Source organism: Mercurialis annua, linkage group LG5 (genome assembly GCF_937616625.2).
Source record: "Mercurialis annua linkage group LG5, ddMerAnnu1.2, whole genome shotgun sequence".
Lineage (NCBI taxonomy): Eukaryota > Viridiplantae > Streptophyta > Magnoliopsida > Malpighiales > Euphorbiaceae > Mercurialis > Mercurialis annua.
In genome coordinates, this window is record NC_065574.1 from 379,602 (window position 1) to 401,693 (window position 22,092).

Genomic DNA, 22,092 nt, shown 5'->3' on the forward strand with positions numbered 1-22,092 from the left:
TTATGGCTGACTTCTCAATCTGGAAATGGTTTAAAAAATGGAGTTGCCACCTAGTTCAACTGGAAAATGCCTTTTAACCGACTAGATAGCCTTACTCGCCTCCGGTAAGACAATCGTGCATCAGATCAAAGATTAGGGTTCGTGGACCTCCCCAGACTCTTGTGCTTGGCTTATCGGTTACCGGCTTTATTTACTGGACATATTCGCATTATATCCCATCTCAACAGTATATGCAGTTCACATGATATGAAAGCTGTAAATAAACATGTATGAAAGCAGTAAACAGGTTTGACGCGCATATGACTCGATCTGAACTAGCATTTGAGGCAAGTAGCAGGTACTCCTAAACATACATCTAACCTTAGAGGTTTCTAGCAAATAGCATAAGTCTGGATGATATGTATTAATTACATGCACAAAACCTAAAATTGGATGTATAAATGTGATTGATTGACTTTATTAGGTGAGTCTTGAAAACCATATACAACCATTACTACATTTTCATATTATTCCTACGATGTCTAAGTGATGGGCTGAAATTGTATTAATGGGCCAATTTTAGGTGATTAGTTCTTTAATCGGTTATTATTTGATTTGGATGCTTTTGGAAAACAGTAAACAATGCTAGCATACTCAGGGGCAGTTGGATATACATACAAGGTTAGAGATACTTATAAACCTCGTTGATTTTGAGTGCCTGGCACTCGCGCGGGTTTTGACCATCGGTCTGGTCATAATGGGCTTTCGGTCAAATCACGAGAGTTGTACGTCTCGTCGATCCGGTTCTACTGGTTAGATCTGGAGTCGATTCCAAGTTTGGGTTAGCCCAGAATTAGCTCTGGATGTTGCTGGTTTGCTGGGCCTCGGGCACGTGGGCCCGGCTTATACACTATGTTACATATTTGGACTTTTGAGTCCGTTTTACATCGGGTTTGACCCGTTATATTGCAGAATATCAAACTACGTTGGATTATCTACGTCTGGGTTCAAACTAGGCTTGAATTGGAGTCCGAATGGGCCCCAAAACACGTTTTGAAGTTCGGATCAAAGTCTGGAGGATCTGGAAAGCGAATATGGAATCTGGCAAAGGAGGAGCACGGCGCCGGTTCATAGTGCCGGCTCTGGCAGGATAGGGCGGCGGCGGCGCCGGTTTGCTCTGGCGGCGGCAGCAGTTCGTCTGCAGCAGTTTTGGAATTTTATTTTGCTTCGTTCTCACTCGTTTGAAGTCCGTTTCTCATGCAAAAATAGTCAAAACCGCATGAAATCGAACAAGGAATTCAAAAACAGCAATTTCAGAGTGTTTAAAGCTCATCTAGGTAAAAAATAATTTCGGGGCAGCAACTATTTTAGGGTTTCTTTATGGCAAAAATAGCTAAAATACACCTAGAAACATGCATTTAAGGTATCTAATTGATTTTTTTCTGGTTTTGAACATTAAAAACAGCTAATTGTAGTGATTAACATGCTTTTTCATCGAATTTTATGGCGATTAGCAATTCAATGATTAAGCTATTTATGGCAATTCTATAGCTAAAATTAACACATAAACTAGCAATACATCCTAAAATAGACAATTACAGCAATTATGATATTTATGGCATGGCAAAACAAAGGAATTATGATAGAGGGTCCTCAGAATTACCGGTCTGAGTCCTTAGCTCGTTTGCTGGCGAAGTGGATGCAGAATCCAGCTTCGAATCCGTGCGGATGTCGCGTTTTTTGAGAATTAACACATGTTTAGTGTTTTCAGGAGTGGATTGTGTGTGTGTGTGTGGTGGCCGAATTCTACTGTCTATTTTTAGGGTTTGTATGCCACCTTTAGCCAGACTAACTTAAGGCTGTATTTATAGTGCTTAAAGATGACCTAGGGTTTCCTATAATCTTCTAGAACATTCTAGAATATTTTAGGATGAAAGTGTGTGAAGTGATAAGTTATTAAGTGTTGCTATCTTTTAAATTAAATTCGGATTTAAAATTGGTGGCTAAGTAAAAGATTGCTAAAAGTGCGTTTTGGTGCACGAAAGTGTTAAAAAGATTCTTCGGACCCTATAGGTTTGGTTAAGGTCAATTTTAGTCCGTCAAACTTGTAAATTGGCCTATAAACTTCTACGATATGGCAATTAGTCCATTTTCTAGACTTAGATTAATTACAATTTCTTTGGATTTTTATGGGCTATTTACGTAATTACGTTTTAACCCTCCAAATTTGCAACTGTGCACAGATTACGTCTGCTTAAATTCCAGCAAGCAAATCGAAAGCTCGTCACTTGGACGGGTTTCTCTGGAAATCATCATTGGACGTTTCAGTTTCTTATCACTTTTTACCTGTCCGAAAAATAAGTGTCTAAATATATATATAATTAGGTACAATTGAAATATACTTATCAAAAATATGTTAGACTTAATTTTTTTCATGGACCATAAACAAAAAAAAAGGGAAAAATAATTGGATATATTTTATTACGCTCACATAATGTTTATCCTAATTGGCGTAATAATTTACTCTGGGATGAGTTTACTAAATGCTATAATCCATACAAGTACAACTAATATTATATATTACACTGAATGCGAGAAGATGGTTATTATTTAAGTAAAAAGGAAATGGGAAGATGTGGCAAGCCAAACAAAAATTGGCCATTCATCCAATGATAGTGTTATCTGAATTTCTTCTTTAGAACATGTGATCACTAGCTAGCTTACAATATTTGGACTACCTTGCAAATATAGGTATAAACACAAAACTGAAATTAATTAATAAGTCTATCTTATTTTGAAGGGATAATGTGAATTAATATCATGCTTGAACTCAAATGTGAGCTCAATTAGCTAAAAATGAGTATCGAAATGAGAAATATCAATAAATTTTAGCTGGCGCTGAAAAAACCGTTAAATTTTATATACCGATCAAGATTTGAACCGTATTAATTTTGACAAATTGGATGTAGTTAGCGTAAACATTTAGAGAGATTAAATGTGTAAAAAAGTATAGTAGATTTAAGATGGAAAATGAGAAATAGAAATGTTGACACAAAAAGAGAAAATAGAAGCACAGCCATACATTGAATATCCAAAATCTGATCCTCACTTATTTTCCTCCTCAAAAACCATCAACCACATAATCTTACTTCTCTTCTTCCACTATTACTACTGCTCAACTTCACCGTTTCCTTTTGTTTTCCTTCCACACCAAACTATGGCCTCGGCTACTTTCGCTGTAGCCAAACCACCCCTTCAGGTTTTCATTTCATTTCTCCTCTTCATTTGTTGCTTATTTACTTATTATGCTCATCCATTTCTTTTCTTCATTTCAGGGCAATGGTAAGGGTTTTCAGGAATTTTCAGGACTCCGTAACTCGTCAGCTTTCCTTTCCTTCAACAAGAAAACTTCTGATGATTTCCTCTCTGTCGTTGCTTTCCAGACTTCTGCCGTGAGTTTCATCAATTATATACCGATCATCTAATTCATTTCTTTTAGTTCATCAATTAAATTGATTTCTGTGGAGAATTGTGTTGGTTAATTTGGAATGTTTGTATGTGACAAAGGTTGGAAGCAGCAATGGAGGATACAGGAAAACTGTTGCTGAGGCTAAGCTGAAAGTGGCTATAAATGGATTCGGTAGGATTGGCAGGAACTTCTTGAGGTGCTGGCACGGACGCAAGGACTCCCCTCTTGATGTCATTGCCATCAACGACACTGGTGGTATCAAGCAAGCTTCTCACCTTCTAAAGTACGATTCCACTCTTGGCATCTTCGACGCTGATGTCAAGCCTGTCGGTACTGATGGAATCTCTGTCGATGGCAAGGTCATCCAAGTTGTTTCCGACCGCAACCCCGTCAACCTTCCGTGGGGGTAAGAATATATCTCCAACTTCCCTCTTTCATTAATATAGTAGTGCCACGTTGCTAAAAAAATTATGAATGATGCGCAATGATATAGGGAGTTGGGGATCGACCTGGTGATAGAAGGGACAGGAGTGTTCGTGGACAGGGATGGTGCAGGGAAGCACATTCAGGCAGGAGCTAAGAAGGTGCTGATCACAGCCCCCGGAAAGGGTGACATCCCGACCTATGTCGTAGGAGTCAATGCTGATGGTTACGATCCTGATGAGCCTATCATTAGCAATGCTTCTTGCACTACTAACTGTCTTGCTCCCTTTGTCAAGGTCCTTGACCAGAAATTCGGTAATCCAACCAATTCCTTACAATCTCAACTTAATTCTTGCATTATAACCTATTCTTGTAAGAAACTGTTGTTTTGCCATTTCAACTTCGACATTTTTTGTTTCAGTATTTCTGTTTCCGTGTTACATGCAGCCAATTAATCAAAACCTGACAAGTTATTGTTTGCAGGAATCATCAAGGGTACGATGACAACAACTCACTCATACACCGGTGACCAAAGGCTACTCGATGCGAGCCACCGTGACCTAAGAAGAGCAAGAGCCGCAGCTCTTAACATAGTTCCAACATCTACTGGTGCAGCCAAGGCAGTTGCGCTTGTTCTTCCAAGTCTCAAGGGCAAACTTAACGGCATTGCCTTGCGAGTCCCTACTCCGAATGTCTCAGTCGTCGATCTCGTCGTTCAGGTCGAGAAAAAGACCTTCGCCGAAGAAGTAAACGCCGCATTCAGAGAAAGTGCAGATAACGAACTGAAGGGAATCCTGTCAGTGTGCGACGAGCCGCTTGTGTCGGTTGATTTCAGGTGCACAGATGTTTCATCATCAATTGATTCATCATTGACAATGGTGATGGGAGACGACATGGTTAAGGTGATTGCTTGGTATGATAATGAATGGGGTTACTCTCAAAGGGTCGTTGATTTGGCTCACATTGTTGCCGACAACTGGAAATAGAGGATCTATATATATATTTATATGTTTATCTAATCTTGCACAATGTAATTTCTGATTTTGTCTACTTCATTTGTTCATTTCCTAGTTTGGTTTTTGAACTTTCTATTTTTCTCAAGAATGTATAATTATATTGTTGAACTCATTTTCCTTCAATAAAGAATCTTACTTCTCATCAATTATAATCTTTTCAATTTTCAGGCTAAATCTATTTTGAGCTCCTTAAACTATACATTTTTGTTTTATTAGCTCCCTTAACTTCTATTTGATTTTTTCGGGTCTTTAAACTTTCATTTTTTGTTTCATCAGGTCTTTCAACTTTTATTTGCCTTTCTCAAATCCCTAATTGTTTATTTTTTGGTTTATTGGGTCCTTAAATGAATTTTTGTTTAAGGACCTAATAAAACAAAAAAAAGTTTAAGGACCTGAGAAAGTCAAATAGAAATTGAGGGACCTAATAAATCAAAAAATAAAAATTTAAAAATTTGAGAAAATCAAATAAAAGTTGAAGGACTTCATGAATCAAAAAATAAAAGTTTAAAAATCTTAAAATGAGTTTAGTCCAATTTTTATGCTGAACAACTCTATGATAAATTGTAAAATATTGATTAGATAGAGAGACACCAATTAAATACTACAAAATATTAGCTCACTTCACTGCTAATTTTGGGATTAACTTGATTAGTATTAAATATACAACTGTTCATTTTGCCCCTCAACTTGGCGCAAAATATCATTAAGGACAAGTTCATGGTTTTTGTACAAAAACACTCACACTTTGACTATTTCGGCCATTTTATCCTCTTAATAATTGGAGTCGAGGTGACAACAAATTATTGGACCATTTAGAATTGAAGAAGTAGAACGAGTTAAAATCCTTTATTTTTTATGGTGGTTTTTTTTAATCCAAAATGGCTATTTTAAAGATGTTTTTGTTGAAAATCATGAGGTTAATCTTATTTGATTTATTTATTTTTTTTCAAATTTAAAGGGCAAAATGAATATTTTGAACTAAATTTAACATATTTAGAATATAGATCTTAAACATTTTTTATTCTTATACCCAATGTTTTAAAACCCGGACCGCTAGCAGACCCGGTGTGTCCAGCGGTTCAAGGTTCAACCGGTTGAACCGGTTCAACCGCTGGTTCAACCGTTTAACTAAAAAATAAAAGTATTTACATAAATTATAATATATGTAAAAACAAATCTGAAACATAAACAAAATAAACTAATCATGTGACTTTCTTAAATTTATTATATTTAAAAACAAACAATCATATGGGCCCAGCCCAATAAATAACCTATTACCTCAACTTTTTAACCTAGCTATTGTCATCTCTTTTCTCAAAATATTAACACCCAGCCGCCATAATCATCTTTCTCACCATCAAACTAAAGCTTTCACATAAACCAAATATAAGAGCATATATTTATATCATCTCTTTAATGAAGCTTATACATAAATTAAAACTAAAGCTTCTACTGTTATATATAAACTAAAAGGTAAAGATTTGCTATTATTTTTCTTTGAATTAAATCTCTTAAATCCCAGCGGATCTAGAGAACCAACCAAACCATCATCTTCTCAACCCCTATCATTTGGAATCATCCCTTTTATTTGGGTTTACTGTGAACCGGCCGGGTTTGATGGGTTTTACGGTCCAACGGGTTTCCGGTTCTTGCGGGTTTTCCGGTTCAAACTGGTTGAACCGTAAATCCGGGTATTAAGCAGCAATTGAACCGGACTGGCCTCCGGTTCCCGGTTTAACCGGTTGAACCGGCCGGTCCGGTCCGGGTTTGAAAACACTGCTTATACCATTAAGTTATCATAATATTATTTAATGTCATTTTAAAAAGATCATTCGGGTGAGTATATAAAGAAATCAACTTTCATAAAATATTTGCTAAAAACTATGAGTTATTTTAGAATAATTATACAACGCAACAGTTGTGCCACGTCATTCGTGCAACAAACCTGTGAAGCGTTAGTTATGTGCAAATGTTTGATGATAAAAAAATAAGTAATAAATAAAGATTTCCTATCGCAAATGATTATTGGCTTGTTGTAAAAATGATACGTTAGCGACTTAAAAATAAAAAATATGCAGGAATCTCTCATTTGGATTTAAAAGTTTTCATTTATAACTCAAAATATTTTTAATCCCTTTTTACCCTTCATTATTTACTCACGCTGATTATACTTGTTCCCACCAACTACTATTAGATCTGAGAGTCAACAACCACCACCAACTAGAAGAATTACTTCCTCCATCAACATTTCCTTCTCCATCTTCGCTTTCATCGTATCGATTTAGTGATCGGCGATTCAGTTTTTAAAGAACGAACAATTGGAAGCGGCCTGATTATAGTGAAGTTTTCAGTTTTCAAAAGAACGGCCACTATTCATGCTCCGACGACCTCCGTTTATGCTCCGACAACCGGAGGAAGAGCGACGGGTTTTGCTCCACAATTCTCACCTCTTCTTTTAGTTGTTCTTGAACTTGTACAGTCTTGTAATACCCCAAGATATTTTAAGGTAATTAAGTCGTGCCACGTTCGAGATTTCCGATAAATTAAATTAAGGAGAATTTAATTTGATTATATCGGAAATTTAGAATAAAAATTTGATGAGTCAATTAGCGGGATTAAAGGAGTTATTATGAAAAGTTGGATGTGGAAGCATTTTAGGGCTAAATTGTAAATTTTGAAAAGTTTAGGGGCTAAAGTGCAAATTAGCCAATTAAGCCCGAAAATAGAAATTTGAGGATTTTCGATGGCAATCTATATTTTAAGTTAGTATTATTTATTCGGAGATAAATAATACGTATTTGAATTAATAGAAAGATTAATTGAATAAGTTTTGGATTAAATTGAAACATTTGAAAAGTTTCAAGGACCAAATGGCAAGTTAGCCATTATACATATGATTCAAACCTTCAGATGAAGGTTACAGAACCTTCATCTCCTTTCTCCTTTCTCTCGTTTTCGACGGCGATTACGTACGGTTCCGTCGCTCGATTCCGTTTCTCGTCCATTTTCGACGTTTAATAACTCGAATTGATCGTATTCTCGAGGCGAATCACGGTAAGCTTGACGTTTTACTGTTTCGTTGATTATATTTTGAGTTATATCGATTCAAAGTTTTAAGCCACGAAACGATTTTATTGTTTTATCGAGTATAGGATTGATATATAGCGTTTTGAGCTTAGAATACGCGTTTTGGCTGAGTTTGGAGCGTTTTTACGTATATAGCAGGTCGGAAACCCCGGAAATCGATTCCGGGGGATCGTGCACGATAGTACACGATCGTGTACTGTGGTACACGAACGTGTACTTGTGGTACACGAACGTGTACCATCAATGGTACACGAACGTGTACTAAGGTACACGAACGTGTACCATCATATGGTACACGAACGTGTACCAAGGTACACGAACGTGTACCTCCCTGCACGAGCGTGCACCCTTTGATTCTCGCACCCTGAGTCTTCGTACTTCGATTGAATTAATTACGCGTATTGAATCGGAAATCGAATAGTAGTTAACCTAATGAGGTTATAAGAAGATTGAATTGGAAGTAATTTGCGATCCGTAAACGAGTTTGATATTGTTTAATGGGATATGCGTGAGAAGCACGACGATTAATAAGAGTTCAATATGTCGAGTCTCGAGTCTAGAGTCAATCTTAGAATAGGATTCTGATATGAGTCAAATGTTTTGAAATTATTTTAGATCCAGCGAGGCAAGAAGGAGCTGGACCAGGAGCTCGGGAAGCTTGACGTTCTAAAGCCCCGACATATTTTTGGATAAGTGTTTTCTGTGAGTTTATACGATTTGCTTTTAAAGTATTTATTTAAGCAAATATTTTATATTGCTTTATGTTTGTTTTACATGATTGCGATGCAAATTCTTTTTATGAATTGCATATGCTTGATTTGAAACCAGTATTGATCCGATGGAACGTGCTACCTATTGGGCGACAATAGGACTGTGTGATCACCAGTTTTGATATGCCTCAGCTGGGAGCTGATGATGAATATGAAATTTACGATTGGGTTATGATTTCGATACGCAGAGTGAACTCGGCTACGGTGTAGCCTGGAAGTCCCCGTATCTAGTGGCTGGGCCACCAGCGAGTTGGACTCGCAATTGATATTTATGATTGGGTTGATCGATTGATTATTAGTATGTTTGAGGATTAAGGTTTCATTCAGATCATGTACTTGGCTGCATACGATTAAGTATCGTTTATGATTTTATTTGAATACTTATTAGTAAATGTATGAACTCACTCAGTATATCCCAATATACTGACCCCTCACAGATTTCCTTTCAGGGTAAAGACGTTTTGAAGCAACGGACTTCTATCCTACTTCCAGAAGTCTGTATTTTTGAGTATGTAAAGAAACAGTACTTTACTCTTAGAGCTGCAGTAGATAAGTGTTTTGTAAGTCAGCTTGTATGTGTAGCTTTCTGTAAATATAACTTTACCGTTTTAAAGTCTTAAACGTTTTACGCTTGCTGCGTTATATATATTGTGACTGCCAGAGGATATGTGTGCCTGGCATGTGTGCTTCTGCATGACACGTGTTTATTTATGTCATGCATGACGTTTATGTTTTGCGAAAAATTATTTTACGTTTTTAAGCTTGCTACGGGTTTTGGAGCAACCACTCCCATTCCCTAGCGCCGGTCTCGGCTCTGAGATTGGGTCGTGACAAGTCTTTACTGTGATATCCTTTTAATATATTTTTCTGTTTTTGAATATATTATTTAATTTTATGTTCTAAGTTTTTTCTTTTTTCTTTTTGACAGTTGTGGTATAGTTTTGATTTTCTTAATTCAATTGCTATGGCTTATCAGCAGTATTAGAAGCAAAAAATTATTAAGAAAGTTTCATTTTATGGTTAAGAAGAAAGAATTTTATAGAGATGGAAGAATTTGTAAGAAGATGTATGGTGGTGAAGTTGGTTCGAGTTTTGGAACCACAACTCGGACAAGCAACTTCATCGTCACTTTTTGATTTTGTTTTGTGGTGTTTCTGGAACCCATATCCCAGAAGGTCTTTGTTTAACTCTAATAAATTTGATTTTGGTTTTCTGTAGGTGTTTTTGAGATGGGTACTTCATTTTCTATGAAAGACAAAAATGATTAGTTTGATTTTTGATAATTAAAGGTTAATTAGTATACTAGATTTTATGATAATTTTAGTAGTTGGATGCTTTCTTTATTTATTATTTTATTTTTTTAAAAGAAGTTGGATGCTTTATTTGTATAAGGATGATTGATTTTTCAACTATTCGTTTGTTTATTATGTGTTTTTGTAATTATAAATAAATTCGTTGTCAACTTTAAATTTCAAATATTCGTTTATTTATTTGTCATGTATTACTAGACGTACCGATAATTGAGTGACTCATTCGTTAGCCAAAAAATCAACCGAAAAGCAATTGAAAATCAATTAGATATCAACCAATTGTCAATTAAATACCAACTAAATGATTTTTCATTTTTCTTCAACAACACGTTTAAAAATTATTATTACCATGTTTCCCCTCCTTAATATTAACATACGTTGATTTCAACTGTTTGGCGAGTTTCTTTTAATTTGTTGAAACTCTTATTTTATAATTTCACTAAATTTTAAGGATCATCCAAATGCCAACAGAAAATTAATCAAATGTCAACTAAAAGCCAACCGAATGTCAACCAAAATAAATTAAAAATCAACCAGATATCAACCAAATGTTAACCAAAGATCAACTAAATAATTTTTTATTTTTTTTCAACGACACATTTAAAAACTATTATTACCATATTTTCCCTCTTTAATATTGACAAACGTTAATTTCGATTGTTTTGGCGAGTTTGCTTTAATTTCCTGAAACTCTTATTTTATAATTTTATTAAATTTTCAAGATCATCCAAATGTCATTTAAAGGTTAACCGAAATAAATTGAAAATCAACCAGATATCAATCAAATGTCAACCAAATATCAACTAATATCAACTAAATGATATTTCATTTTTCTTCAACGACACATTTAAAAACTACTAGTTTTGCATTACGTGTTATGCATGTGGCTCGTAACGTAACTCCTCAATGAATATATTAGTAAATTTATTATAATTATATCAATTTTTTATTTATAATTAATATTAAATTAGTTAAAAAAATTGTAAAAGTAAATATAATAACCATAATTAAATAATTAATTAAATTTTATTAATAATATCTTTAAAAATAATAAGATAGAAATTTAAATAATAATATATTGATCAAATACAGCATTTTAATTTTGTAGTTCAATCAAACTAAAAGATAGGTATTCCTACTAATTTGGAGACAATTTAGTTATTTTTTACATATTAAAGATTTAATTGGAGATAATTTAACTATCTGTTCTAATTAGGACTTTAATTATAATAGTGATTAATTAAATAACTAATTAGTTAATGACTATAAAACTTTTATTTAGTAGTAAACTGAAAAGGATTATTCAGTAAATTTGCCTGCCCCCCATCCGTGCTTTTATATATATAGTATAGATTATTACTGAATAAGAGCAAATAGGTATTAACAGTTAAATTAAGATCCACCATAGCCATATCATCAGAGACATGGCCCAGATTTGAAAGAAAAAAGAGATTTGAAGCAACACTGTTATAACGACATCGGTTTAAATAGCATCAACAATCGCCGACGTCGGGAAGTTAACGGTGGAGGTGGACATGGAAGCATCGTCGTCTATGGCTGAAAGGATAATAACGGCAGATCCTTTCAGTTTCTTATTCTCCAGTGAGTTGGAGAAGAAAGGGGTATAAATGTCTTACTTTTTTAGTAAACCAGCTCATCTTAAGTTTTTGGGAAGATTAGGATAATACTCTATTTTGTAAAATAATTTGATTTCCTACCTCAATAAAAAAAAGATAAAGAAAATGCCTCATAATTTCAATGATTTTATTTTTTTACTCTAAAGCATGTTTATATTATAATTATACCTACTTTCTATTAATTTTTTACTCTAAGTACCTTATCTAACAGCTGTCATATTTTTACTTTTCCTTTTTTTTTCCTCTCTTCTCTTTTTTCTTCTTTTTCTTCTTCTTCTTCTTCTGTGTTTTTTTTCTTCATCAATTTTCTTCTTCTTCTTTATTTCTTCTCCATTTTTCTTTTTTCGCCGTTCCTTCATCGCTTCGCCGCCGTTTCTTCATTACTCCACTGTCGCTGCATTATTCATTCATATTTTATTTTTTCTTTAATTCATGGTGATTATTGCGATTTTTTAACATTCAGATATAAATAAATTACTCTAATTTTTTTTTCAATTTTAGATCTAAAACTTTAATTGAAAAAAATGATATTATGATGAAAAAACGATTTTCTGCACAAAAAACAATTTTCTGCAAAAAAAACAGCATCTGATTATCATATGATTATCATAACACTGCAGAAAAAAAATTATAAAAAAAACAGTCTCTGATTATCATATGAGTATCACTGTATTATCATGTTGTTATCATAACACTGCATTAAGAATGATTTTCTACAAAAAAAAATGACTATCATGTTGTTATCACTGTATTATCATCTCGTTATCATAATATACTCATATGATACCAAGATGATAATGTATTATTGTACCTAATGATAATGTTATGACAACAACATAATAATAATAATAATAAAATTATGATAACAGTATGATAATATGATACCTATATGAAAAAAATTACATAAAAATTATGATAACGAGATGATAATGTGAAGAAAGTAGTATAATAATAAAGTATAATAAGGTCATATTATTATACTATTATCTTCACCTTATCATCTTATTATCATAATTTTTTTGTAATTATTTTTTTTTCATACATGTATCATATTATCATACTATTATCTTCACATTATCATCTCGTTATCATAATCTTTTGTAATTATTTTTTTCATACAAGTATCATATTATTATCTTTATATTATCATCTCATTATCATAATTTTTCTGTAATTGTTTTACATATAGGTATCATATTATCATACTATTATCATAATTTTATTATTTTATTATCTTCTGATTATCATACCGGTGGCATGAATCTTTTTGTTATTCTATTTTCACGTACGTTATCATCTAGTTATCATAACCTTATCACAATTCATTATCATCTAATTATCATACTCCGGTGTTATGATAACGACATGATAATCAAACACTATTTTATCATACATTATCATAGATGTTATCATATATGTACCATAAATATTATCATCTCGTTATCATATGATAAAACATTATCATATGACGCTATTTCTGTAATTTTTTTTCATGTAAGTATCATATGATAATGTTATGATAACGATATATGATAATATTATGATAACGATATGATAATCAAACATTATTTTCTGCAGAATTTTTTTTCCTGCAATGTTATAATGATAATTACATGATAATATAGTGATACTCATATGATAATCAGAGGATGTTTTTCTATATAAAAATTATCTTTTCTGCAGTGCTATGATAATGTGATGATAATGCAGTGATACTCATATGATAATCAGATGCTGTTTTGTTTGCAGAAAATCGTTTTTCACGCAGATTTTTAGATCTAAAATTGAAAAAATCAAAGAGTAATTTATTTAGATCTGAAAGTTAACATAAATCGTATAAATCACCACGAATTAAGAAAAAAAAAATTTAAAATCAAATATGAAACGAACGGAGAACGACAGTAGAAAGATGGCGGAGCGGCGGCGGACTGATGGCGGAGCGGCGAAGAAGAAGAGAATAAAAATGGAAAAGAAAAGAAGAAGAAAAGAAAAAAAAATAAGAAGAAGAAGAAAAAAATGGCGGGAAAAAACAAGCAGAGAAGAAGGAGAAGAAGAAGAAAGAAAGAGAAAGAAAAAACAAAAAAGTGACAGTTGTCACTAGAGTAAAAAAAAGTGGTTAGAATAAAATAATAATAAAAGTTATGCATAATTATAATATAAACATGTGTTAGAATAAAAAAATAAAAACAATAAAAAAGTGAGGTATTTTCTTTATCTTTTCTTTATTAAGGTAGAAAATCAAATTATTTTTAAAAATAGAGTATTTATCCTAATTTTCTCTAAGTTTTTGGGTATTAATGAAAAGCTGTATTTTGTGAGACACTAATGGAAACCAAACATGATTTAAGGGGATTTGTGTACTTAGCCCAATTTTAAAAGATGAAATGGGCTAAATATATTGAAAAATGGGACGATGACAAAAGTACCTGTAAACTTTTTTTATTTACAAAAATACGACTGATTTAAAATTAATTACAAAAGTATCAAAAAAATGAAAATTAATTACAAAAGTACGATTTGTATAATGTCGGTATAATTATGGTATAATTTTGGAATATTAAAACTATAAATCAGATAATTTAAAAATAATATTTGGTTTATTATTGGTATAATTTCAGTATATTTTTGGTATATTGATTATAAATTTTTATATATATTTTCTAGTTGATAACATGTATTTTTTTATGTGTATTTTTCACTATAGTTGGTAATGAACTAGAGAATTTGTATACTCTTGGTATACTGATGGTATAATTTTGGTATATTATTAATTTAATTTTCAGTATACGATTTGATGTAATTTTGGTAAATTTTCATTTAATATTAATAAAATCTCAGTATGTATAATGTTGGTATAATTTTGGTATAATGTTGATATAATGTTAGTTTATTAGTATACTAACATTATACCCACAGTATATACCATATGTTTGATATTATTTTTTATTTTTTTGTACTTTTGTAAATATTATTAATATTTTTGTAAATGAAAAAAGTCAACATATATTTTTGTAATTATTTTCATTTTTTTTGATAAATGGTGTAATTTCCTCTTGAAAAATGGCTGTGGGTCAATGTTAGCATTTTTATGTGGCGCCCAAAACCCAAAAGCCATATCACCAAACTCTGCAACAGATTAACCAAACACTCCCACAACAATGGCAGCAAGTGCTGCTGCTGCAAGAACCCTTCTCTTCTCCACTCATCCCCAACTCAAACTCTTCTCTTTTCCCTTCTCTTACCCACTCTCCCCCAAGTTCTCAATTCTCAAGAAAAATCACACCTCTATTAGGTCCCTCCAATCAGCTATCCATCACCAAACCACCGCCCCTGCAACCCAATCCCAAGAATCAAGCCACCGCCTCAATGTTGTCAGTATCTTGGAAGAAAGGGGCTTGCTAGAGTCGGTCACCAGTGAAAATTTGAGGTCAGCTTGTTCAGTTTCTAATAAAACTCTTAAAGTTTATTGTGGTTTTGACCCAACAGCCGAAAGTTTACACCTGGGTAATCTTATTGGTATTATTGTGCTTTCTTGGTTTCAAAGATGCGGCCATAAAGCTTTTGCCTTGATTGGTGGTGCCACTGCTAGAATTGGCGACCCTTCTGGTAAAACCATAGAAAGACCTGATCTTGATGTTCATAGTTTGGAAAAGAATATCGTTGGGATTAGTAATACTCTCACTAGAATTTTCAATATTAATGTCAATTTGAATAACCCGGTTGTTGTTTTGAATAACTATGATTGGTGGAAAGATGTTAGATTGCTTGATTTTTTGAAACTAGTAGGGAAGTATGCTAGGGTTGGTACCATGATTAATAAAGAGAGTGTGAAGAAGAGGCTTGAATCTGAACAAGGGATGAGCTATACTGAATTCACTTATCAGTTATTGCAGGGTTATGATTTTGTTCACCTTTTTAAAAATGAGGGTATTAATGTTGAGATTGGTGGGAGTGATCAGTGGGGTAATATAACTGCTGGTACTGATCTTATTCGCAAAATTCTTCAGCCCGAAGATGGAAATGAGGCCTACGGCTTGACATTCCCTCTTCTATTAAAGAGCGATGGAACTAAATTTGGAAAATCGGAAGAAGGTGCCGTTTGGCTTTCCCCTGCATTCTTGTCACCATATAAGTTTTATCAGTACTTTTTCTCTGTTCCTGATGATGATGTTATTAGGTTCCTCAAGATCCTTACTTTCATGGACTTAGATGAGATTGATAAGTTGGATAAAGAAATGAAGAAACCTGGTTATGTGCCTAATATGGCTCAGCGTAGGCTTGCTGAGGAAGTGACACGGTTCGTGCATGGTGAAGATGGTCTCGATGAGGCTCTTAAGGCTACTGAGGCTTTGAGACCTGGAGCTGACACTAAACTGGACTGGAAAATGATTGAGGGCATTGCTGAGGATGTTCCTTCATGCTCTTTGTCCTATGATCAGGTGCTCCATCTTTCCCTAATTGATTTGTCAATTTCTGCTGGCTTGCTTGATAGCAAATCAGCTGCACGCCGTCTATTAAAGCAAGGAGGCCTGTACTTGAACAATAGCAGAGTTGATAGTGAAAATAAGAGAATTGAGCATGAAGATATTGTGGATGGGAAAGTCCTCCTTCTATCTGCCGGCAAGAAGAACAAGGTCATTGTACGAATATCTTGATTGCTGTTGTTGCATAGTTTACAATTTACTATAATTATTTCTCTTGCTTGGGAGTTTCCATACTGCCAATGTTGCACATAAACTTCTTCGTTCTTCTGTTTCAGCGTTTTGTTTCCATTTTCAGAAATACTCTTGAAATTCCAAAAGTCTACATTTATAACATTTTTTTGTAGAATATATCGTTTCTCCATTTTCCATTTCATTGTTTCAGCTTTTATTGTTTCGGCGTTTTTGTATTCGTGCTACATAGCATACTGCATTACAAGGTACCTAATTTCATCTGCTAAAAGTTACTCGATGAGGTTATTTGAGAAGTTTATTACAAAGATTTCCTCTACCATGTTATGTCTTTCATGAGGACTTGTTGAACTTTTGAACAAATAGTCTTGTGCTTGTTGATATGCTAATTACACTCAGCATTACACAGGTAAATAGTTTATTTTATCTTCCTCTTCTTTCTCTCTTATGGCTTGTAACTGTAGAAAATATGAGATGTTTTGTGTTCCCTAGAAGGTTTGGCTTTATGCATATCAATTAGATTAATTTGGATAACTGGAAAGCTGGATGGTTGTCTATTTGGATTATATGAAAAGAACTCTGCAATTTTTATTTTGGCTGTTTTTGGAACCATTTTTCGGAATAGAGTCAGGCCTGGTTGGCTGCAGTCCAAACCTGCCCTAGTCCAACACATGATTAGGTATACCTTGGAACACGAAGAAGCTGTAACTTATCAATTATGTAGCTATGGTAAAGGTTAAAATAAAAGTGGCTAATAGATCAAACCATTTTTCATAAGTAAAATAGAATTGGTTGTGTTTATTTTGATGTTTTGATACATTAAAACCAAAATAGAATTCATTTTAGTTTTAGGAACATCATCAAATCTTGAAGTTGAAAAATCTGTATTGATATGCTAACTAGATCTTCTCTGATAGTGTGCCACTTCTTGATGTTGGTATTGGCCAAAACAGCATATGAAATTGTTATAGAACATGATTATGAAAATTGATTAAAAATAAGCTGTTTTCTCCACTTTTGGCTGACACAAGGTGAGGGTCGGTTTTATAATTCACATGCTTGTGTTTTGTTCTCTCATTTTCTTGAATGTAGAACCAGAAAATGCTAAATGATACTTAGATTCTCTTTCACTGAAGATTTCATTTCAAATAATTCCAAGATCTGATCATCTACTGCTAAATCTGTCTCCCACTATCCAGACAATCTACTATTTATCTTTTCCTGGTTTTCTCTTTTATTGACCATTTTGTCTTTGTAAAGCTTCACCTTTTATCATTACCTTTATATTTTGCATATGTAGCTAATCTAACTGTGGATGCATCTGATAATAGAGTGAGATCTTCATGTGGTTTCATGATAATTATGGATGCTGTTTGTTGTTTGCAGTTTCTTTGTACTTAAATTTTAGTTGTTTTTTCATTTGCTTGGGGTGGTGTGCTTGGCTCAGGTCACTAAACAGAATTCACATGATGTAGGTATTAAAATAGCAATTTAGCATATTGTATTTGACTATCATGGGCAACCTTTGAGATTTATATACTTGTTTTATGGTGCAGTTAGCATAATAGCACATGCCCAAGTGCTTAAGTTATAGATTAGTGTGTTGGCATATCAATGCTGTGCTTCTAGTTCCCATGTTATCACCATGCACATGCTAAACACACATTCTATGCATTACATGGAGTAAATCAGAACACTGGAATCTAAACGGACCTCTCTACCTCGAATCAGAGAGCGAGAAGGGGTCCGTTGAGTTTTTTCTTCTTCATTCACGCCTCCAACGAGAAAGCAAGTGAGAAAGTTAAGCACATTCCACCAATAAAAGTATATAAATGTGAATGAAATAGTAGAACTCATGGTAGTATAACAATTTGAATGAAGCAAACAAATCAAAGGCACATACACACACATACACTCTCCACCTTCTTCCCTCCTTTTTCTTTAAAACAATACATATGAATATGAATATGAATAGCAACACCTATAACAATGGTGGTATAAGTGGATTAAGCATCGTGATCAATGGTATAGTATAAGTGGATTAAGCATCACGATCACGCTTGCATTCAGGTGACATAGTAGGAAAGCGAGAGCGATCATTACAGTAGTTGTAGATAGTATATTTCTGGCGAACCCAGCTGAGTCTTCTGTATTGAGCAGCATCAAGATCTTGGAACTCCTTTTGATCCCACCAACGCTTGCCTTGTGTCTCACAGTACTTGGCATTCACGGATGCCTCACATCCATCAATGTGGAAACCCTTGTAGGATGCTACAAAAGGAGCCTTAGACCAGTCTGTCTTCTCCAAGCCGCCTCTTGTCGCCCAGTCATCTGCATTCCACAAGCTCGAGTAAAGCTTCATTGGTTGGTTGAATGGGAATCTCACTCCTAAATCTTTGCAGTTCTTGAACACCCTAATTGGAATCTCATCTACAAGGAACCTGAAACAAAAACGTTAAGATTCAATTAGAAAGTAGCACTAAATATGAAATGTCCAAACGTAAAATGCAGAAAATGAAATAAATTCTAAAATATAGAACTCGACAAATCGTGTGGAAGATTACGAAAAATGCAGAAACAAAAAACGCTAGAACATAAAACTCGACAAGTTTCAGTACAGAAGATTGCGAGGAACGCATAAGCGGTGAAAAGACATTTGTTATATGAACAAGTTACAAACATAGAGTTTTGGAAGTTAAAGATTATTTTTGAAAACGGAAACGACATAATGTAGGACTCGAAAAATCCTTGTGCATTACGAGCGTGAATCTAGTCGATCGGAGTTGGATTAGTAAGTACTTACACAATCATATACATGTTCCACAGAATAGCATAGGTGTGGAAGTCCTTAGTAGGATCGAACCATAGATAGATTCTCTGCTCCCTGTTTCCCACTCCTCCGGTGAAAACATTAGTCTGCAAAATGTATGGCTGGCCAGTTCTGTTCCCCAAGAACTCAAAATCTATCTCGTCATGCTCGTTGTTTTGAGAAGATAACTGTACCAACAAATTAACCATCATAAACTTCCTAATTAATACCCAAAAACAAGATTTTTGTTGGGTTAAAACAAGCAGAACTTACATAGAAAGCAGTGACAGTCCCAGCAGAGTCCCCTGCAACCATTTTGATGTGCATGCTAAAGTGGCCAAACAAGTAGTTTCCTTTGGATTGAAACCCAGTTCCTGTAGTTGACAGATTCAACACAAACAGTGAGTGTTTTTCTCCTGGAAAATGCATAGACTATGAAATGTGGGTTGAGTGAAGACTTACCAGTGTACTTGTCAAGCTTAAGCTGAATCTCAGAACCTCCGTTGAGGTAAGTGATGTGATCAAAAGCCCATGTAGGCATATAGTTGCGACCAAAGGGTACATCCACCGGCTTTCTTGGCGTGGCAGCCATTGTTACAGTTGCCAATACCAACAAACTCAGACAAATTGTGCATACAGAAGAAGCCATCTTTTCTCTCTCTGTTTGTTTTTGTTTGGAGGAGATAGCTTCACTTGTTCAGACTCGACTCAATTTGTGCGTATTTATAGGCACCCAATAAGGAGATAAGGCTATTTCTTTTTATTATTATTTTGTGATCTTTTGAATTATTTTTCTTAATAAAAAGAAGAGACAAACTGGATTTGGTAGGCACTATCATTATTAGCATTAATAGGAAGTTAAATGTGCAAAAGGGTAAAAACTAAAAAAATGAATGAAGTCTTTTTTAGAGTTTAGACAATAACTGAAATCTTTAATCCAAATAGCGAAATATTAGTCTATGAACATTTGCGATAGTGTAGTATTTATTTTTTATCATTAAAGAATCTAATGTTGTTACCGTCTTATTGGTTTTTTTCACGAAGGAACAAACGTGTCATATATAATTATACTACTAGAATAGGAGGTGCGGAGGGTAAGTAGGGTAATGGTGCAATCACACAAGAAAGAGAAAAAGGTGATGATGAAAAAAATATTTTTGATCTTAAAAAGAGAGCAAAAAAGATTGATGGGTGTGAGTAAATTGAGATAAAAGTTAGGAATTACCATGACTGTGACATCATTACAAGAGCAATGAGGATGTAAGATGAGGACAGAGGCACATGTTTAGTAACTTTGTTTATGGGATGGAATGTACATAGAAACAGCTTAGCTATCGGTCCAGCTGTGGATTGGGTTGCTTCCACTTTGCACTTTGCACTTGCTTTCATGTTTTTACTTCAAAATAGACTCTGCTGCACCAACGAGTTATAGCTCAAATGGTATAAGCGCTAGACACAAAGTGTCAAGGTCGTGGGTTCAATTCCTCCCACAAGCGCTCCCCCCTCCCCAATTATCAAAAAAAAAATAGCCTCTGCTGCCATTTCCCTGCATCAAACTCATTTATTCACTCTCCCTGTTATTTACTGCTTAGTCTTTTTTCAAGTGAAGGGGTGAATTCAATATTTGTCCTCACAATAATATTGTTGTCTTATTCATACCACATTTGAATTATCCATCACATTAGTATAAAATAATTAAGTGAACAGACAATTATTAATTTTGTTGGAAGAAAGTGAATTGAAAAAATAGAATTAGAGTTGAGAGCATTGCATGTGATGTGGTTGTGACATTAGGTCCAGAAAACCCACATCATTAATTAGATTAGTTATTTTTCTTTTCAGCAACCAGCTCAGCTGTTATTTCAAAACTACTACTACTATACATGTAGATTAGGTCATCAATTAAAAGAGATTTCAGCTATTTTCATACTTTTAAAATTAAATTTACTCCTATGTTTCATACTAAAATATTTACTTTTTATTTTAAAATCTTCCATTTTCCTGGTGAAATGATCTTTTACTATTGCTGCTACCGTGTCAAAGTAATGGTGTTGAGTTGTTGTTGCATCATAATTTACTCGAACAATCGTTTAGAAGTCATTAGTAGATCCTCACAAAAGAGAAAAAGCCATAACCGATTCGTCAATTTCATGCGAGAGAGCAACTCTATAAGTTTTGATAACATCTTTTAAAATCTCTAAAACTCCGTTATTACCATAAAAATTATATCTACTAATTCTTAAAATGAATAAATAGATGAACTTTTTGCACATTTCTACACCTTTAAACGTTTTGATTTTTTCCATCATGCATCTTGATTTTAATCGAATTAATATTCAAAATTATATACATATGACAGTTGTAGTAATAAACTCATTTTTTCGTCTGTGAATATCGTCGTTTGACAAATTACATTAATCTTATATTTTTATAGTTATTTCTCTATTTTACTATTTGCTTGTTTTTTTAATGTTCCTCTGCAACTAATTGCAGAACAAATATAATATCAAATAATTAACTAATAAAAAAATGAATTAGATAATAATAATCTAAAACAGACATGACTCATCTTTCCTATCCAATTGGATGCCAGTTGCCACCAAAATTGACCATTTGATTGCATAGTTTACAGAAATAGTCATGATTCGAAGAAAATGAAGAGAAAGTAATTAGACAAAGTGTTGACTGTTATGTTATGTTATGTTAATGTTATGTTATGTTATGGGGGTAAATGTGATAATATAATTGAAAATTTAGGTGATAGAAGGAAACAAAAAAAGAAGAGGTGCATCGAAATGTAATTTAAATATTTAAATATTTAATAGAGTAGAGTGCATGCATGTGGTCTGTCACCAGTTGGTATACTCCGCCAGTTGCCACTTGATATGCATTGTCTGCAGCTTCCACCACCAAATCTCC

The 22,092-nt window shown here is 33.7% G+C and overlaps 3 protein-coding genes and 1 long non-coding RNA gene across 4 annotated transcripts; 3 read left to right on the forward strand and 1 right to left on the reverse strand.

The window, feature by feature from the left end:
- The first annotated feature begins 3,007 nt into the window (after positions 1–3,007).
- LOC126681022 (glyceraldehyde-3-phosphate dehydrogenase A, chloroplastic) lies at positions 3,008–5,033 on the forward strand. The gene is made up of 5 exons (XM_050376387.1): positions 3,008–3,238; positions 3,315–3,431; positions 3,547–3,854; positions 3,942–4,186; positions 4,355–5,033. The coding sequence occupies exons 1-5, from the start codon at positions 3,023–3,025 to the stop codon at positions 4,855–4,857; spliced, it is 1,389 nt and encodes a 462-aa protein (XP_050232344.1). The 5' UTR covers positions 3,008–3,022; the 3' UTR covers positions 4,858–5,033.
- Positions 5,034–6,994: 1,961 nt separating this feature from the next.
- LOC126682550 (uncharacterized) lies at positions 6,995–10,171 on the forward strand. The gene is made up of 2 exons (XR_008790752.1): positions 6,995–7,360; positions 9,963–10,171. It is a non-coding gene; the product is annotated as an uncharacterized LOC126682550 (long non-coding RNA).
- Positions 10,172–14,766: 4,595 nt separating this feature from the next.
- LOC126682779 (tyrosine--tRNA ligase, chloroplastic/mitochondrial) lies at positions 14,767–16,523 on the forward strand. Its single transcript, XM_050378537.2, has one exon. It carries the CDS (start codon positions 14,850–14,852, stop codon positions 16,344–16,346), a length of 1,497 nt encoding a protein of 498 aa, XP_050234494.1. The 5' UTR covers positions 14,767–14,849; the 3' UTR covers positions 16,347–16,523.
- Positions 16,524–18,199: 1,676 nt separating this feature from the next.
- On the reverse strand, positions 18,200–19,881 carry LOC126682739 (xyloglucan endotransglucosylase protein 34-like). Its single transcript, XM_050378490.2, has 4 exons — positions 19,636–19,881; positions 19,447–19,547; positions 19,168–19,361; positions 18,200–18,805 (listed from the first exon to the last, which is right to left on the reverse strand). Exons 1-4 carry the CDS (start codon positions 19,820–19,822, stop codon positions 18,406–18,408), a joined length of 882 nt encoding a protein of 293 aa, XP_050234447.1. The 5' UTR covers positions 19,823–19,881; the 3' UTR covers positions 18,200–18,405.
- Positions 19,882–22,092: the final 2,211 nt, after the last annotated feature.